We start from the raw sequence: 16,900 nt of genomic DNA on the forward strand, positions 1-16,900 counted from the left end.
AAATTTAAAAAAACATACAGTCGGATCCAATGAGAATTGTCATCAATGACAGGTAAATTTTTTTTCTTGCTAATTTTTTCTCCCTTGCTCCATTGTCTTTTTCTTCCATTTATCAGATGCAAGATTTCTATTGATTGTGACTTATTATCATCTCTAAGATGGTGTGCCTAATTTTAACATACTCTTAAATTTTATTTATTTGTTTAATTTTATTTCTTATGGTGCTAAGGATCAAACCCAGGGCCCTGTACATACTAAGCACGTGCTTTACCACAAAGCTACAGCACAGCCCTATTAAATTTCAATTCAGGCAGTTCTTTTTTACGTCTAAGAGCTTTTTCTTCTCTATTCCTGCCTTAGGTTCTTGCTCTATGTATGCACTATTTTCTTTCTTCTCTCTGTGATTTTTTTTGTTTTCATTTATCTTTGTCATCCATTTCGTTTGTTTTAAACTCTGATCTTTTTTCAAGTTTTCCTCAAATCCCTGGAAATGGTGGCTTGTTGGCTCATATTTCAGCACTGGTAATAGCACCTTCCACTACTAACTTACAGTCTGTTGAATACAGTGTTACAGAAACAAAGGGGAGGAAAACAAAAGGAGCCATTATAAAGCCTGGCTGGGACCTTGGTACATGAATAAAGTTATTCATGTACATGAATAAAGTTATCTGAAGACAGGTGTCTTTCCAGACTGAGTGGGAGGGACCAGCTGTAACTGGAATGTAATGGAAGCAGGCTTTACCTCTGGCCTAACTCCCACCCTGGTCATCCCAGGCCTCTCCAGGAAATTGTTCTCTTCTCCCATTTTTTTAGAGAGTCACTCTCCAACTTTTTATCTCTCTGAGCCTCCAGGTGTGTCAACACTTTCCAGCAGAGATGGGAGGTCAACGATGTTGCATGTAAGCCTTCAATTTGAGCTTCTATGTTCAGGCCCTTCCACAGTCTTGCCCTCTCTTGCAGTGCTTCCAAGTTCTTGACAAGTTATAATCTTTAGTATTTGGGAAATACCAAACACCAATTTGTCAATCCAAATTGACAGGAATTCTCAGGAGTCTCCAAAATTGTTAGTTGTTATGGAGTTTTCATAATGTGTGTGTTTAAAAATAATAATGAATAATTATTATAATAAAAGTGAAAAATTTGCTGTGATAAGATCATATTAAAAGTTGCAGAGACTTTCTCTAACCAAAACAATGTAATATAGCCAGGCATGATGGCCCACCCCTGGAATTCCAGTGATTCCAGTGACTGAGGCAGGAAAATGGCAAGTTCAAGGCCAGCCTCAGCAACTTACCGAGACCTGGTTTAAAAATAAATAATAAAAAAGACTGGGAAAGTATCTCAGTGATAGAGCACCCCTGGGTTCAATCCCCAGTACAAAACAGCAACAATATAAGTTCATGTTCTTATAATAACATGTTATTTTTATGCCAATATAACATGTAAGAATGATTTCTTCCTAATAGACACTTGATAATGGGGGAATGATTAAAAGAAGAAAACTGTACATCAGCATTTCCTGACCTTGCTCTTGACCTGACATTAGTGGTATTAGGAGCTGAACTGAGTTCCCCTAAAATACATAAATTGAAGTCTTAACATGTCCACAAAATGTGAGTTATTTGGAGATAAGGTCTTTTTAAAAATTTTTTTCTAATCTTTTTAAAAAATATTTTTAGTTGTGGATGAACACAATATTTTTATTTTATTTATTTACTTTTCTGTGGTTCTGAGGATCAAACCCAGTGCCTCACATGTGCTCAGCAAGTGCTCTACCACTGAGCTACAACCCCAGTCCTAGAGGTAAGGTCTCTACAGAGGTCATTAAGTTAGCGAGATCATTAAGGTGGGCCCTAACTCTACAACTGGTGTCCATATAAGAAAAGGAAATGACTACAAGGATACATATAGAAGTAGGGCCATGTAAAAATGTGGGAGGACAATGGCCGTCAACAAGCCCAGGCAGGAGGCCCAGAAGAAACCATTCCAGCTGACACCTTCATCTCAGACCTGCCATCCCCAGAACTGTAAGAAATAAATCTGTTTTGTTTAAGCCACCCAGCTGGTGACACTTGGTTGTGACAACCGTAGCAAACTAATAGAAATGGATCCCTTCAAAGGAGTGGTCTCTCTAGATTGATCATTAAATTTAAAATTTTACATTCCTGATTTCGGAATTGATTTTTCTTGGGATTTAGGGCTTATTAAAGTATAAATTTGAGATCATCTGCTGTAGATGGGCCAGATTAGTTCAAAGCTCACCTTCCCATGGCAGTTTCCTGACTCCACTCTTCAATCCCCTGTCTTCCAGAATGTATTAGGCTCTCCTGACTGCTCATGGATCTTTTTTCTTATCTTTGCTATCTGGGATAATATTTCTTTATTCTCTCCATTAAGTTAATGATATTTAGGAGGAAGAAGAGACACGTTCATGGGTTGCTTACCATTTTTAACCTAAAAAGTTCTTAGAATGTTGTGTTTTTGTTTTGGTAGATTTTCTTTATCTACAAAATAGATGAAGCCAAAGGAAGAAATAAAATATTCTTTTCAGAACTCTAAAAATTATTTCTAACATAACTTTAGTCTCACCTTGATCTCAAATGCACAAGAACATGGCTTTTTATTCTACAGTGGACATTAATTTGTACCTTAGGTACCACTTTGATCCAATCAGGCTTAGAATTTTAAAAATATTTTTATTAGTGCCTTATACTTAATACATAACATTGGGGTTCATTTTGACATAATCGTACATGTGTGAAATGTCATTTGCTCCATCTCAGTCCCCAGTACTTCCTCTTCCTCTTCTCTCTTCCCTCCCCTTATTTCCCTTCCTCTATTCTGTTGATTTTCCTTCTATTGGGTATAGTAACTTTTGATCAATGGGTTATAACAATTTTTAATACCAGCGATCCAAGAAGGATCTTTGCCGAGGTTATTGTTGTAAGTGAAGAGGACACTAGGAAGATATCAGTACAGTTCTAGAAGGGTTACAACATCTATGATTGCACCGAGAACCTTGTAGAGGTTGAGATGATGTCACCAATGAGTGTATGGGATAAGATACCAATGGTTTATCCATGATACCAAATTTTCCAAGGATCAGGAGGTTCAAAAATGGACATGGGTGTGGTTGAGATGGCAAATAACTTCAATGTGGACGTGGATAAGGATGATGTTGGGGAACTCCTAGAGGTGGTACCTCAGGAACTGATTAATGAGGAGTTCTGGAACAGGAATACATAAGCTGAAGAAAAGAAAAGGAAACTTCGGGAAGAATAAGAAAAAGAAGACAGTGGAGACAGACGAGGAGGTAGAGGAGGAGGAGCAGCCTCTTCAGAAAATTCACAGAAAAGTGTTTAGTACAAGCTTCTGTGGATCCTTAAGTGTTTTCCAAGACTTAAAATGAGTAAATTATTTTAAGTCTTGGAAAACACAGCCCCGACATTAAAATAGGAGGAATGTTCATGGTGCATTATCTGATTACAAGCAATTGATAAGTTGGAAAAAAGAACCATACCAACAAAACCACTAGGGCTTTATTTCTGAAGTGAGTGATGCTACTTGCCCAGGAACCTCGGGCAGACTCTTCAGGAGGTGTTCCAGAGGAAAGCATGGTTAATATAGGGGATGACAGCTGTGTGTGTCATTGCCCCTGGAGACCGTTCAGTGGGACACGTTGTGGGCATAGAAAGCAGACAGTGAGAATCCTGACTCCGTGTGGGCCTGGGCTAGTGTGTGTGCACGTCTTAGTTTTTAACAGAAGAGTTTAAAAAGTAGATATAAATAAATAGAAAATGATTATAGTGAAGGATACAAAGGAAGAAAATGTCTTATATGGCCATATAATACTCATGTTTTAAGCTAAGTATCATTATAAGAGTCCAAATGTTTAAAAACTTAAAATGTTGATAAAGTAAAAAAATTACAGTAAGATAAGTTTACTATTAGAAAAATAGTTTTTTTACATATATATAAATTTAGTGCTTGCTAAAGATATGGTGTCTATGACTCCATAGCAGTGTGATGCCCTAGGCCTTCGCAACCACTCACCAGTCACCCAGAGCAACTTCCAGCTCTGCAAGCTCCATTCATGGTAAATGATCTAGATATGGGTTTCATGTGCACTTTCTATACCTTCTCCATGTTTAGATGCACAACCCGTCTCCTGTTACGGTGGACTCCAGCACTGAGCGCAGTACCATGCTGTAAGGGTTGGTGGCCTGGGAACCATGAGCTGTGTGGCCTCGCCATGCAGGTCCAAGTGCACTTTGTGATGTGATGTTTACACTAGACAAAGCCACCAGACGACACACGTCTCAGAGAGCTTCCCAGCGTCATGTACACATGCCTGGAAAATCCCACTTCCCGCCTGACTCCATGGGCTCCTCTTCCTCGCAGTCCTGCGTCTGTCGTCAAGGACGACACACTCTCCCATTTCCTCCTCTTTATGGGTCTCCCCTTTTACTCCTTTCTTACTGCACTTGTTCCCCTGAACGTTGGCATGCGCCCGTAGGATGGGTTGAAGTGTGTGCACCCCCACAAATTCCCACGTTGAAGTCCTAAAGTCCAGAATCTCAGAATGTGACCTCATGAAGTGATAAGGTTGTTAATTAAGGGTAATCAAGTTAAGATAAAGTCATTAGGGTGGTTCTGATCCAGTATAACTGGGTCCTTATGAAAAGAAGAAACTTGGGGAAAAGCACACAGACAGGAAGAACGCCACCTGAAGATCAAGGTAGAGGTCAAGGTAGTGCTTTTACAAACCACCCATTGCCAGTAAGCCTCCTGATGCCAAAGGAGGTGCACAGATCCATTCTTCCTCATGACCTGAAGAAGGAAGGAGCCTGGGGCCACATGGATCTTGAACTTCTAACCTTCAAAACTATGGTGATGATGCACCTCATCCATGGCTACTCTGACTCTCACTTTCTTTTCCATTTCTGGTGATAACTTAAGCATTTTTTTAAAAAGTGCCCACATACATCCATTCTTCCACTATTTTATATTAATGGTCCTCAGTCTTTAGTTGGGTGTATGACTTCCCTCCTGAACAAAAGGAGAAAAAACATCATATTTTCCAACCTCTCTTGCAAATGTCTGTGGCCATAAGACTGTGTTCCAGCCCAGGGGATACTGGTGTGATATATCAGGTCAAAGGATGCTGGCGTGAACCTTTTGTTCCCTTTCCCCATGCCCCATCCTCCACATTGCTGCACAGAATGCAGATAAAACGGTCGGAACTGTAACCATGAATTTGCATCATGAGGAGAAAGACTGCAACCTCAGAGATGAGGGATGAGCTGGAAAGGGTTTAGATTACTCAGAGATTTGCAGAACAGAACCATCACACTCCTGACATCTTCTTCTCGCTTGATGTGAGAGAGAAACTTCTTTGTTTTTTATGTCACTGTTATTTTAGGACTCACACATTATTAAATAATCCTACCTCAAATCTCACAAAAACGATCTAGTACCTGGAAACTCAGAGCTAAAATGAGTTATTGTTGGGTCATTTAAAAGAATCAGAACCAACACAAGTATCTGCAATGATAGTCAAAGATCTTTATTTCCTATATTTAATTTCTTACAATCGGCTTGGAAAAATAGTTGTGTCCTCAAATGTACTTTCACTGGAGGAAGCTGATATGACCAAACATTAATCTGACTGATTATGGAAAAAATATTTATTCCTAAAAAACAAACATTCTATTCAGTTTCCGTTTTGCATTCACTTTACAGAAGCATAAAGGGCAGGTCCAAAGTAGTAAGTCCTTGGCAGAGACACGGGTTCGAGGAAAGCCTTTGGCGATTAGTGATCCAGATTTGTGAGAGTTTTTTTCCCATGAGGAAGTTTTCTATCAATGTGGAAACGTGGTGAATTTTCTCAAAAATCTTTTTTGAAGAATTTCTTTTTCCTCTTTTCTGTTGGCATTCTCTTGGATATTTGGGGGGTTAACACACCATTCTATCTGCTTAACATTCAATTTTAGACACACCGATTATCTGCTCTATTCTTCTGAATAGCTATCTGCACTCTATAAATAAACACATCAATTTCCCTCTATTACCAGTCTTCCAGAGAATCTCATATAATTGTAATTAACCTAGTATCTACTTATCATTAAATATACTTTTGTTAGAAAGAATATACAGCATATGAAATTACAGGCTTTTCATGAGCTACAGACACATTTTATAACTCAAATAATATTTACAGTGTAAACATCACAGTTGTTACATCAGAAGAAAATGAACCACGACATTCACAACACTATACTTTATTTGGTTTCAATATTGAAGTTGTTTTCTTGAATTAGTTATGTAGAACTCAAAATGTAATTACTGTTGCCTATCATTTTCCTTCAGGAATTCTGAAAAAGAAAGAATTCACACTTGAAACACAAATGTATATTTTTGTTCATAGCATATTAGTTTCATTCACTTATCGGCCCATTTGTTGAGCATCTATTTCCCCTGGTCATAAGGACAAGTACCTTCCAAAAGACTGACTGTCACAGAAGAACTGCTTTCTTTCTAGACACCAATAGTCACACATTTGAACCTTTCACAAGTGGATAATGCACAGGATTTCCTGTCCAAAGAATTTGTCCAAAGCCACCCTTCCATAAAGAAATGAAGGAAGGATGTGATCTCACAAATGAACTTACAATTTTCAAAGGTCAGAGGGATCTGCCTGTGTATTTTAGTGCCTGTCCTATTTCTTAATTTGAGGGAGGTTTTACCTTGGAGATATTTTTTCAATGCCCTGAATGTGATTAGCTTTCATCTGTGAGCAAAGAACTTGTTGCACTTAAATGTCTAGATGTGATAAGCCATTGTTGCAGGTAAATCTAACACTACACCACTCTTAAGATAAAGGGGAGATCTACTTAGTGGACAAAAGTAATTGATCATGTAGGTGTCTTCAAGACACCCTGTCCACTTTTGTTGACTCTCTTGGAAACCTTTGATAACCACATCAGGAATGAATGTGACTGTGAACTGCCTTTGGCCTGTGTGGGTCTGGGTTAATCTCTTGGACCTGGTCAGGGATTGGAATCCTGCCCACCTTCAGGTTTTACTAATAAAGTTTTATTGGCACACAGCCATTCCCATTCATTTTATATGTTATCTATGATTCCTTTCATGCCACAACAGCAAGGTTGAAAAATTATAAGAGAAACAAGATAGCCCACAAAGCTGAAAACACTTAACTTTGTAGGCCTTTGGAGAAAATTGCTCACTTTTAGTATGCTGATGGCAAGAATTTATTTAAGCACTTGTCAAACATTGTAACTAGATTTGCAGGAGATGATGTAAATATTAATGTAACATAATTTAGTAAATAAGTATGTCTTGTGCCCACACTTATATAAAAGCAACTTTTATAACAAGCTCACCATTTCAAAAAAGAGAAAAAAACTGTGCATGGTTTCCTCTACTAAAAAAAAATATTTTAGAGTGAATGTTATCAGGTTTTCATGACTAAACTCACTTTATAGGTCAAAATTTGACTTTTGCTATATGAAGTTTGCTGTTTTAGTGCCAGAGTGCCTTTGTGTTTTTTTTTTTATTGTTGGTCGTTCAAAACATTACATCTAATTTGATATATTTCACAGTTTGATTCAAAAGGGTTATGAACTCCCATTTTTACCCCGTATACAGATTGCTGAATCACATCAGTTACATCAATTACCTTTCCATTGATTTACATATTGCCATTCTAGTGTCTGATGAATTCTGCTCTCTATCCTATTCTCTACTATCCCCCCTCCCCTCCCCTCCCCTCCCCTCTTCTCTCTCAACCCCCTCTACTGTAAAACACTTCTTCCACTTGTATTATTCTTTCCTTACCCCTCACTTCCTCTTGTATGTAATTTTGTATAACCCTGAGGATCACCATCCCTTTCCATGCAATTTCCCTTCTCTCTCCCTTTCCCTCCCCCCTCTCATCCCTATTAATGTTGATCTTCTTCTCCTGCTCTTCGTCCCTACTCTGTCCTTAGTTACTCCCCTTATATCAAAGAAGTCATTTGGCATTTGTTTTTTAAGAATTGGCTAGCTTCACTTAGCATAATCTGCTCTAATGCCATCCATTTCCCTCCGAATTCTATGATTTTGTCTTTTCTTAAGCCTTTGTGTTTTTATAACAATGAATTATGGTGGCGGTACCCTACATTTAAATTAAATGAAGAGCTAACAGACAATTATGGGATTAAATCTTAAATTAATAAGAGCAGCATGGTTTGGTTCTCAAAAATAAAGCTAGTTTTTCTCGTGAGTGTGAATCAGGCTCCTTTGGTGTTTAACTAAACACCAGTGTAGGAATGAGGCCAAACAGAGAGGAGAACCTCTCAGATAGCACACTGTCTGCACTGTCTGCTCACTGTGAACAGCCGTTTATGTGATCAGTCATTTGAGGCTGTTTTCTGGGGTGAGGTCCATTTCAAGATGAGGTCCTTCGATGAGGTCTCATGTAAAATGGTTATTTAACTCTAGAATTTTTTTTCCTCCTCAGTGACTCTTCCCTCCTTCCATAATTAGATGGTGACTATGAGAATACAGTGAGAATACACAGACGTACTCACCGCTTCTCATCAGCTGGACTCCAAGAGCTTTTTCATTACTTTGCTAGCTCTTCAGGAAAGTCAGGGGAACCTCCCTCACTGCTGCAGAACAGAAGAAGGAAATTTGGCCAGTTAGGGCTCTTAGAAGAGAATAGTTCAAAAGAAATGATAATGACATAATGACTGTTCTCTGCAAAGTGCACTAGGGCTGAACAATCATCTTTAAATTACTTCTTAACCTCAAAGTGTCTCAAATTATTCTTTCAGAATTACGATTTAGTGGGCAAAGAGAAAATATAATGTTATCTAATCTCACCCAAACAGGATTATCCTTAATACCATGCACACAAAAAAACAATTGGAATAAAAAGAGAGAACTCCATGCCCCCTGCATTGTCCAATATTTACACACACAAGAGGGATAGAGATTTTACAGAATTTAAATGTACAAAATGTCTGATGGTTAAATTTGATAAAGTAAGGATATTGAATATGCAGGGGGTCCATGCAGGAATAAATTGCTGCTTGTACTCTACATGTTTTAAAAGCCAATACTTTTGATAAAACCTGTTCACAGATTCAAACTAGCCATCATTTTTAACCCTGATGAAATAGTAGAACTGGCCAGGGGGGCTCATAAAAAAATACTGATGTCCAAGTCTGTACCCCAGAGTCACTGATTTCCTGGCAATTGGTTTGGGATAAGGCCCAAACATCAGTACTTTAAAAAGTCTCCAGAGTAGTCTAACATCAACCAGAGTAGTCTAATATCAAGGTTGAGAATACTTCATATAGGATGGATGGATAGGCAGATAGATAGATCTCTGCATGTAGCTTAGTTTTGTAAGTCATTTATAATTTCTCATTTTAGCAAGTTCTCTTTTCCTTTACCTCCTCTTGCCATTCAGAATTGAGTTCAAGTATTTCTTTACAGCCATTTGTTTTCTAAGGCGGGTGTAGTTGTCGGTGAAGACTGCGTCAGAGTGGCGTTTGATGGGCACAGGGTCTTCTGAGATTGTACTGCTAAGGAATGGGAGCAAGAGAACGTCAGAGTTTAAAGATAAATGCCCCAAATCATCGACATTCCAAGTCACTTTTTATTGAGTCTCATCCAATTTGATTTCAAATTTGTAAATAAGTGTAGCATTTAAGAAAAATAAATGTGACTGGACTCAATGAATATAAGAAAAAGGCTTATTCCTTCATCAATGGGCCCAGTATGTTTTACTCAAAAATGTACATTATTTTTTAGACTAAATTAAACATTATCAAAGAGTTGTCAATTTTGAAGAACTTACTGAAAGTGAAAATATGATTGGCAGATTGAGTAATGATAACATGTTTGATGAAAAGGAATAAATTCCCTTTACCTAACCCGCTTCCCAATAAGGGATTCAAGGTATTTTTTGGCAGAAAGTTGACCCAAGAGCCTACTGTAGTCACTGGTGAACACTCCGTCAGCATGTCTGGCATTTCTAAAACAAGGAGAAAAGGATAGTTACTAATGCATACATGTTTCTCTAGAATATTATTCTAGCTCATTAAATAACAAATTCATCAGCTTATTATAAAAGTTGCTATTAATGCTTAAGTCCAAAAGGAAGTGTTAAGAAAGGTATGTTCTAATCATTTGTATCCTGATGGGCAAATGTTGAGTTATATATGCAGCCCAAGATTGAAAAATTTTTTAAATGAACTGTTTTAAAAGTAAATTTCTCCCTTATAAAAGCTTCAAAATGAATGCCTTTCTAAGAAATACTTATGTGAAAAATATATCATAATTTCTATATTATGATGCTTTTTTCTGCTATCCTAAATAAAAACATATGCAATGGGAAAATATGTTGATTTTGGCAAAGTCACAAACATATATTTTGATATTTCTTCTGCCAAAATATTTGGAAACAAAATCTCTTGAGATAGGAATTTAGGGCTTATTGACCAACTTTTCCATGCAAACAAAAAACCTTTTATCCTTTGTCTTTGGTATGGAGCTACTTGATTTGTCCTGAAAGCTAGACAAGCAGTTCCATGAAGGAATAGCGCTGTTAGGTGCCTTTTCCTTAGGTAGGATGAACCTCTTCCCTTAGCACCTGCTCCATCATGGAATCTGAAGTTGCTGTGGTTGTACCAGGACTGGTCCAATCTGTGATGTTGAAACTAGGTACACAGAGTGTGAAGAGTGATGTATTCATCCTAACTTGTTGCAGTCTTTCTACAGGAAAATCATGTTCAGCTTCTGGAGCTGCTCTAAATCAAGCTGAATGAGTGACACATGAAAATCTGTAGTATTATACAGACATAGCTCCAAGGTAAGATAACTAGAACATTTATATTTCTAAAATATATTTTCTATATAAAATAAAGCAATAAAAATGAAGTCACCTGGATACATCATAATAGGGTGTGTCATTTTCAGCTAAAGCATTCTGCAAGATGTCAGTGTCTGCTTTTAATGAAACTTGGTCTGGCTCATTTGCTCCTTCCAGTGGCATTCTGTCATCCAACCTGTTAGAGAAAAGCACTCTAGAAGTGTAAGACATTCCTTTCTCGAAGGCAATGCTCCTGGTCTTGCAACCATTTGAAATAAGAAACTAAAACTCTTGGGAAATATCATTGATTCACAATATAAGAATAGGATAATTTGACTTGGTTAATGAGAGTATGAACAGAAAATATTTTCATTATCTCACAAAATAAATGCCATTCAACTTTTCTAAGCTGGATATACCAAACATAAGTGCTACTTAATTCAATCCTATCAGAGGATTAAGCAAAGTTCATTCCATCTTCTACTTCACTAAACCAAGTGCATCTTCACTTTCAAAAGCCAAATTTAGGAGGTAGATATAATTCATATAAAACACTGGTTCTCAATGAAAGTCAAATCCCCTTCCCACCTGGTTTGGAAATGGGCTCCAGTCCATATGGAAACTGAATAACCAGTATTAAAACTGTTAGGAACTTATGTATTTGTTGATATTTAGCAATAATTGCCCCAAATACCTCTAAAGAGATGAGTATTCACTATTCTTCTCTCCCTGGGTCCCTTGGCTTTGCTTCAGAGATTTACCTTAGCGTGATATATTTCTCTGTACTGATCAAGTCCAAAGAATCTCTTCATTAATGAATCATCATTCAAATTCAAAGAATTTTGTGGAGTCTTCTGGTTTCTAACTTTATGTATTAACACAGCTTTAGTAAGGAATGTATGGTGCTGTACTGCAAGTCTAAGAATTGTGTTAACTATATACAGAACTTGACTATATTTGTGAGTGCATGCACATTTTTCACAATAGCACATTATTAAAATTGTATATGTGTGTACTTTTATTATTAGGGTAAATCTCCAAGGAGAATGTTTGTTTCAGGGCAGTTTTGTCCCTTCTGCAGTTGAAGTAGCTGGTAGTCAGTAAGAAATTGTCCTCTGTGGGTCTGAAGCCCAACAATCATCTATTGTGATCTAGCTACTCAGACAGAACCATCCTATTTCATCATCAGAGCAATGTAGAAGATGGCTTTAAACAAATTTAACAGAGAATACTAATGGCTGAAAGATAATTCACTTTATGGGGGCAAAGTACACCTGAAGAAAAAACTCAGGAATGAACAAATAAGCAAAGAAATCATTATTTGGCACTTAGATACGATTCCTGTAAACTGGAAGGAAATATCAGGTTAATGAAAGTTTAATTCACTATTTACTTTTTTAACATAAATCTATTTTATTTCAGGTACAGTTGTAAATGTGAGTAGTGGCATGCTTTATGAATTTGAAATAGGGAATACAGTTAAATTAAAGATTTTAGTTCAAACCAAGTACATTGTAGGGGAGTATACTTCCGGAGAACAATTCTCCTGTAACTTTTAATTTGACAAAGTCATTCTACCTAGATACATTTCTGTGCAACATGATTTTACACATATTTCACTAATAAACCACTAATCTTATGGCTGTTTACTGATTGATCTTAGAAATAAACTACAATGAGGTTGACAACTAAACAACTATTTTTCCACCAGACGGTGAACTGAACTGAGGTGACAGAGCATAAATGCTTCTTCTCACTTATCTAACACTGGTTCTTTCATTAAGTCAAATCCCCTTCCCACCCGGTTTGGAAATGGGCTCCAGTCCATATGTAAAACTAGGCAACGATGCTCTCTCAGGCCCTGCAGGTGAACTCCAGGGCTCAGAAGGACTGTGTTGACTTTATGTTGGCAAAGAACTTGCTCAACACCGCAATTAAAAGCTTTAAATGAATGACACATAATTTAAAATATGGCACCATCCAAAATAACATGTAGGAAGTTCCCATTTCAATAAAGGAACATTTGACTATCTGGAATTAAAAGTGAACTTCTAAGTTACCTCAGAGCAGAAGATGGTCCAAAGAGAGGCCATGCAGAATTCTGTGAGAAGAGCACACTGGAAAGCGCCAGGAGCAGGAGGAGCTGGGGTTTGCTTCTGACTTCCATCTCTGTGCCTCTGAAGAGAGAACCACACAAGCTTTCTGCATCACACTGTCACCACAAGGAAATTCTAAGGGTCTAGCGGTATTTCTGAAGGCTCTTGCTGTGTTATTTCAACTTCAAGAAAGAGTCAATCAGAAATATGATTGCCTTTTTTTAAAAAAAAAAAATCCTCTTTTTTTTTTTTTTAAAAAAAAACCTTTATTATATTTGTTTTATTTTTATGTGGTGCCAGGGATCAAACTCAGTGCCTCACGCACGCTAGGCAAGTGCCCTATCACTCAGCCACAACTCCAGTCCAATATGATTGCCTTTTAAATCAAGAAGATTTCTTTTCGTGACAGGTGTTTGAGTAAAAAAACTAGGATCCTGTGTGTTTGCTTCGAAAGACTTGACAGGCACTTAGTGGGCTGAAGTATATATTGAATGCCATGTTTCTATTGTGCTGGGAAAAACCCTGGGGATAATATTTTTTTAGTATCTTTTCTGATGAAGTAAAGAGCTTCAAGAAATTAAGTGATTTTTCTATGTTATGCTTTTCATATCTAACTTATAAAACTGGGGTGTCACCTCTTTAATAATACTTCTACCATGAAAATCATGTACACGTTTGTATATTTTTGTTTGCATATATAGTAATATAATGCATACATACCTATCAGTAAAAAAAAAAGATTTTATATATACATTTTTGTTCTCTTAATTGTAGATATCACTGTATACTTACTTCCTGGGATCTGGCTTTGAATAACTTAACTCAATTAAGAATTAAAAAATTAAGATCCTCCCAAATAATCGAACAGCATTTTGTCATTGAAATAAATTCAAATAAAATGAAAAATTTTAAACAAAACTTGTTTTTCTTGCATTTGATTCATACATTTTATTTCTAAATAGTTTCTAGATAAAAATTTAGGTTTCAATATTTCTTTCTCTTTCTGCCTGTAAAACTTACAGCACTTAAAATGAAGAGGAAAATAAATGTTTCCTAGGTTCACATAATCAACATGTAAAACAAAAAGAACAGCACCTTAAAAACAAGTTGAAAACTACAAAAACAATTGTATTCACTGTACCTTTCAGTCAAATATCTGTACAGATGCAAACATAGCCTACTTGGATGCATTTTTTTTTCCAAAAACCATACTTGGTAAAGAAATAAACCAGTTAATATTTTTTCAAACAAAAAGATTCTGATAATCAATTCACACAAGAAAAACTGAGAAACCTCTATGCTTACCAGGTGACTTGAGAAACTTGTCTTTTTGCAGTTTCCAAGGAAGGGTACTGTAAAATTCTTTTCATGAGAGAGAAAACTTCAGTATAGCCTGAGAAAAGTTTCAAAGATAGAAAGAATCAAGGAGAAAGGTAAAGTGTGTACTTACCCAACTGAACAGTGTATTCTGGGGAGCGCTGGAGCTGTCTGAGGTGCTGAAGTCCTGGGTGCCCAGACAGGCTGCTTTAGCACTGGCTGGGGGCTAGCTGATACTGCCAGCTACTGCTCTGCACTCTGACCAGCATTCAAAGTTGGTCATTTTATAGGGCTTAGACTTAGGGCTGAGCAATCACAAAGCTCTTTGAAAGACGTCACAGTCGTGCTCCCACGGGCCTGAAGTTCTTATTCAATTGTCATTATGACTGATTTAAAGAAATTTATAGTGAGTAACTTCAAGACATAAGATAAAAAGAGGAAGCATATTTTTAAGACCCAAAAGTATCAAGCATAATGTGAAATGTTTTAATCTTTAATTAGTTGGAATTAAGAGAGTGACTATAGCGTGATATCCAGGACCACTGAGGTTCCTCCAAAAACCAAGGACTTTATGTAGAAACAATGCAAAAAGCAAAACATCACTTATATTCTTCATGTTTCTGTTTAATTCTCTTTCTCTTTTTTTTTTACAAAGCATCAATTTTTCTAATGCCTTTTTATACTATTTATGTAGGTCCTGATTTATTATTTCTTGAAATCTATCCTGATTTTAAAAGCAACCAAAAGTGATTTTTCACTTTTCTGTCATTATACTTTATTTATGTTTAAAGAAATCCTAGGGAAAAAGTCTCAGCAAGTTTCTACGATGGTATAATATGCACACCATCACACAAAGCAGTAGCAGTATTGCTATTTCACATTTTGTATAAATGTCATAACCCTTAGTACATTTTCACACATACTGCTTCAAATTATCCCCCCAAATTACTGTCAACTGTAGACCCTCATGGAATTAAATATTTCTACCTTAAAAAAGTGATCCTCTTAATTTTCTAAGTCCTTATAATAAGATGAATTATTTTACTTTCCACCCCTACTCTTACTACACATATCCATGTCAGTTTTTGAATATTTCTGACTCAATCACATTACAGGGGGTTTAAGATAATTACTTAAATATATTTGTAGAGTCCTCTGATTAATACTTCATTTTTATTAGTGGGTTTTTTAACTCAAAGTAGTTTTCAAGTAGTATATTCAGGCAGTGTTCAAGGTCAAAATGTGGCAACATAAACAATTAAAACATTAAAATGCTCTTTCCTTTTATTTTTAAAAACTATCTAGTGTGCATATTCTTACATTTTTATTTGTAGATTCCTCAAGGAAAGTGGCTCTAAAACCCTCTTTCTTTCTTTTATTTTAAGATTTTAGTATCTATTTGCTGTATTCAAAGTCAGACTGATCCAGTAAAAAAAATATCTTGCTATGCTTAATCATATTTCTAATTCACTTACAAGAAAAATTAAATGAATTAAATTTCAAAATGTCTGGAAATTTGTTTCTTAGTTGACAGCTCTGACTTAAGCCAGAGTTCCTGTGGCTTAATTCCAGGAAATCTTTTTTTAACTGATTATTACAAAGCAGAGGTTGAAATGGCTCTCATATGGAATTTTTTTATCTTTAGCTCTTCGTCACCCAATTCTCAGTGAAGCAATTTTATTTAAGGCCAGCAACAGCAAACTAAATTGATTAAGAATCATAGACAATTCAATGCTGAGTGATAAGCAGGAAAAATACATAAAAATTGATTATTATTTGGTCTAAGTAAGCACTTAGCTTTGACAAAGACTAACTAAAGTAGATTTTTCAAATAGTAAAGACAGTTTCTGCTATCCCAATATAATAATAGAACATAAAAGAAAAAGGGAATAACTCAATTTTCTTACCTTTGAATAAAATAAACCAAATCAAAAACTGCATTTTTCTTTTGAATTTAAATGTGAAAGCAGAACCATTTCTTAATGGGATCATAGCACCATCTGCAGGTTAGAAATCTTAATTCCCAGATTTTATCAAAATATGTTTCTGTTTCCTTCTTTCAAGGAAATGCAATGTAAACCAGAAGCCCTTTAACCAGTTCACTTGGTGATGCTTTCAGAGAAATAAATATAAGAAAAGAAATGTGGTTGAATTAGTCCTAAACACTGTGTTACCAAAACTCAATAAAGGAGAATTTACTGTTTAAATGTACTTTCCCACTACTTAGACACATCTTTCTATAATTTTCCCATATGTCTAGCAAAATTTGTTTCTTATGTTAAGGCTTCTCAGTCAAGTAATACTTGTAACAAGGGGAACTCTCATTCATATGTGCAGGTAGATCAAATATTCAAAATCCTTCTTTTACAAATAAGTAAATCAATGTCCAGAGAGTTTAAGTAATTTTTGCAAGTCACTCAAGCTGCTAAAAGTAAATGTTAGATTGGTAGTCAGGGCTTCTGATCTTGTTGAGCATTCTTCTCTTTAAGAACTGTGATGTTCTTTAATTATTGCTATTAGCATTTTTGATGCTAACTGGACAGATACAGAAATAGAAAGCTCATAAAAATATTAGTATGTCCTCTTCCCTTTATTCACCAACAGA

The 16,900-nt window shown here is 36.2% G+C and overlaps 1 protein-coding gene across 3 annotated transcripts; it reads right to left on the minus strand.

The window, feature by feature from the left end:
* Nucleotides 1-5,545: 5,545 nt before the first annotated feature.
* On the minus strand, nt 5,546-14,642 carry Vip (vasoactive intestinal peptide). 3 transcript variants are annotated; one of them, XM_021723923.3, is made up of 8 exons: nt 14,429-14,635; nt 14,284-14,340; nt 12,943-13,059; nt 10,956-11,078; nt 9,941-10,045; nt 9,462-9,593; nt 8,592-8,672; nt 5,546-6,374 (listed from the first exon to the last, which is right to left on the minus strand). In XM_021723923.3, the coding sequence occupies exons 3-7, from the start codon at nt 13,047-13,049 to the stop codon at nt 8,627-8,629; spliced, it is 513 nt and encodes a 170-aa protein (XP_021579598.1). In that variant the 5' UTR covers nt 13,050-13,059; nt 14,284-14,340; nt 14,429-14,635; the 3' UTR covers nt 5,546-6,374; nt 8,592-8,626. The 3 variants fall into 3 exon arrangements, with proteins under 3 accessions (XP_021579598.1, XP_013212349.1, XP_005321439.1); XM_013356895.4 differs by lacking the exon at nt 14,284-14,340 and having other exon boundaries at nt 9,462-9,590; nt 14,429-14,642; XM_005321382.5 differs by lacking the exon at nt 14,284-14,340 and having other exon boundaries at nt 14,429-14,632.
* Between the last annotated feature and the right edge of the window lie 2,258 nt (nt 14,643-16,900).

The sequence above is a fragment of the Ictidomys tridecemlineatus genome, chromosome 8, assembly GCF_052094955.1.
Source record: "Ictidomys tridecemlineatus isolate mIctTri1 chromosome 8, mIctTri1.hap1, whole genome shotgun sequence".
Lineage (NCBI taxonomy): Eukaryota > Metazoa > Chordata > Mammalia > Rodentia > Sciuridae > Ictidomys > Ictidomys tridecemlineatus.

Coding starts and splice junctions, on each gene's coding strand:
- Vip (XM_021723923.3), bottom strand. CDS start 13,049: ATGGAAGTCAGAAGCAAACCCCAGCTCCTCCTGCTCCTGGCGCTTTCC. Junction 10,046..10,955: donor CCCTATTATGATGTATCCAG/GTGACTTCATTT, acceptor TCCTTGTTTTAG/AAATGCCAGACATGCTGACG. Junction 9,594..9,940: donor CTTATTGGGAAGCGGGTTAG/GTAAAGGGAATT, acceptor CCCATTCCTTAG/CAGTACAATCTCAGAAGACC.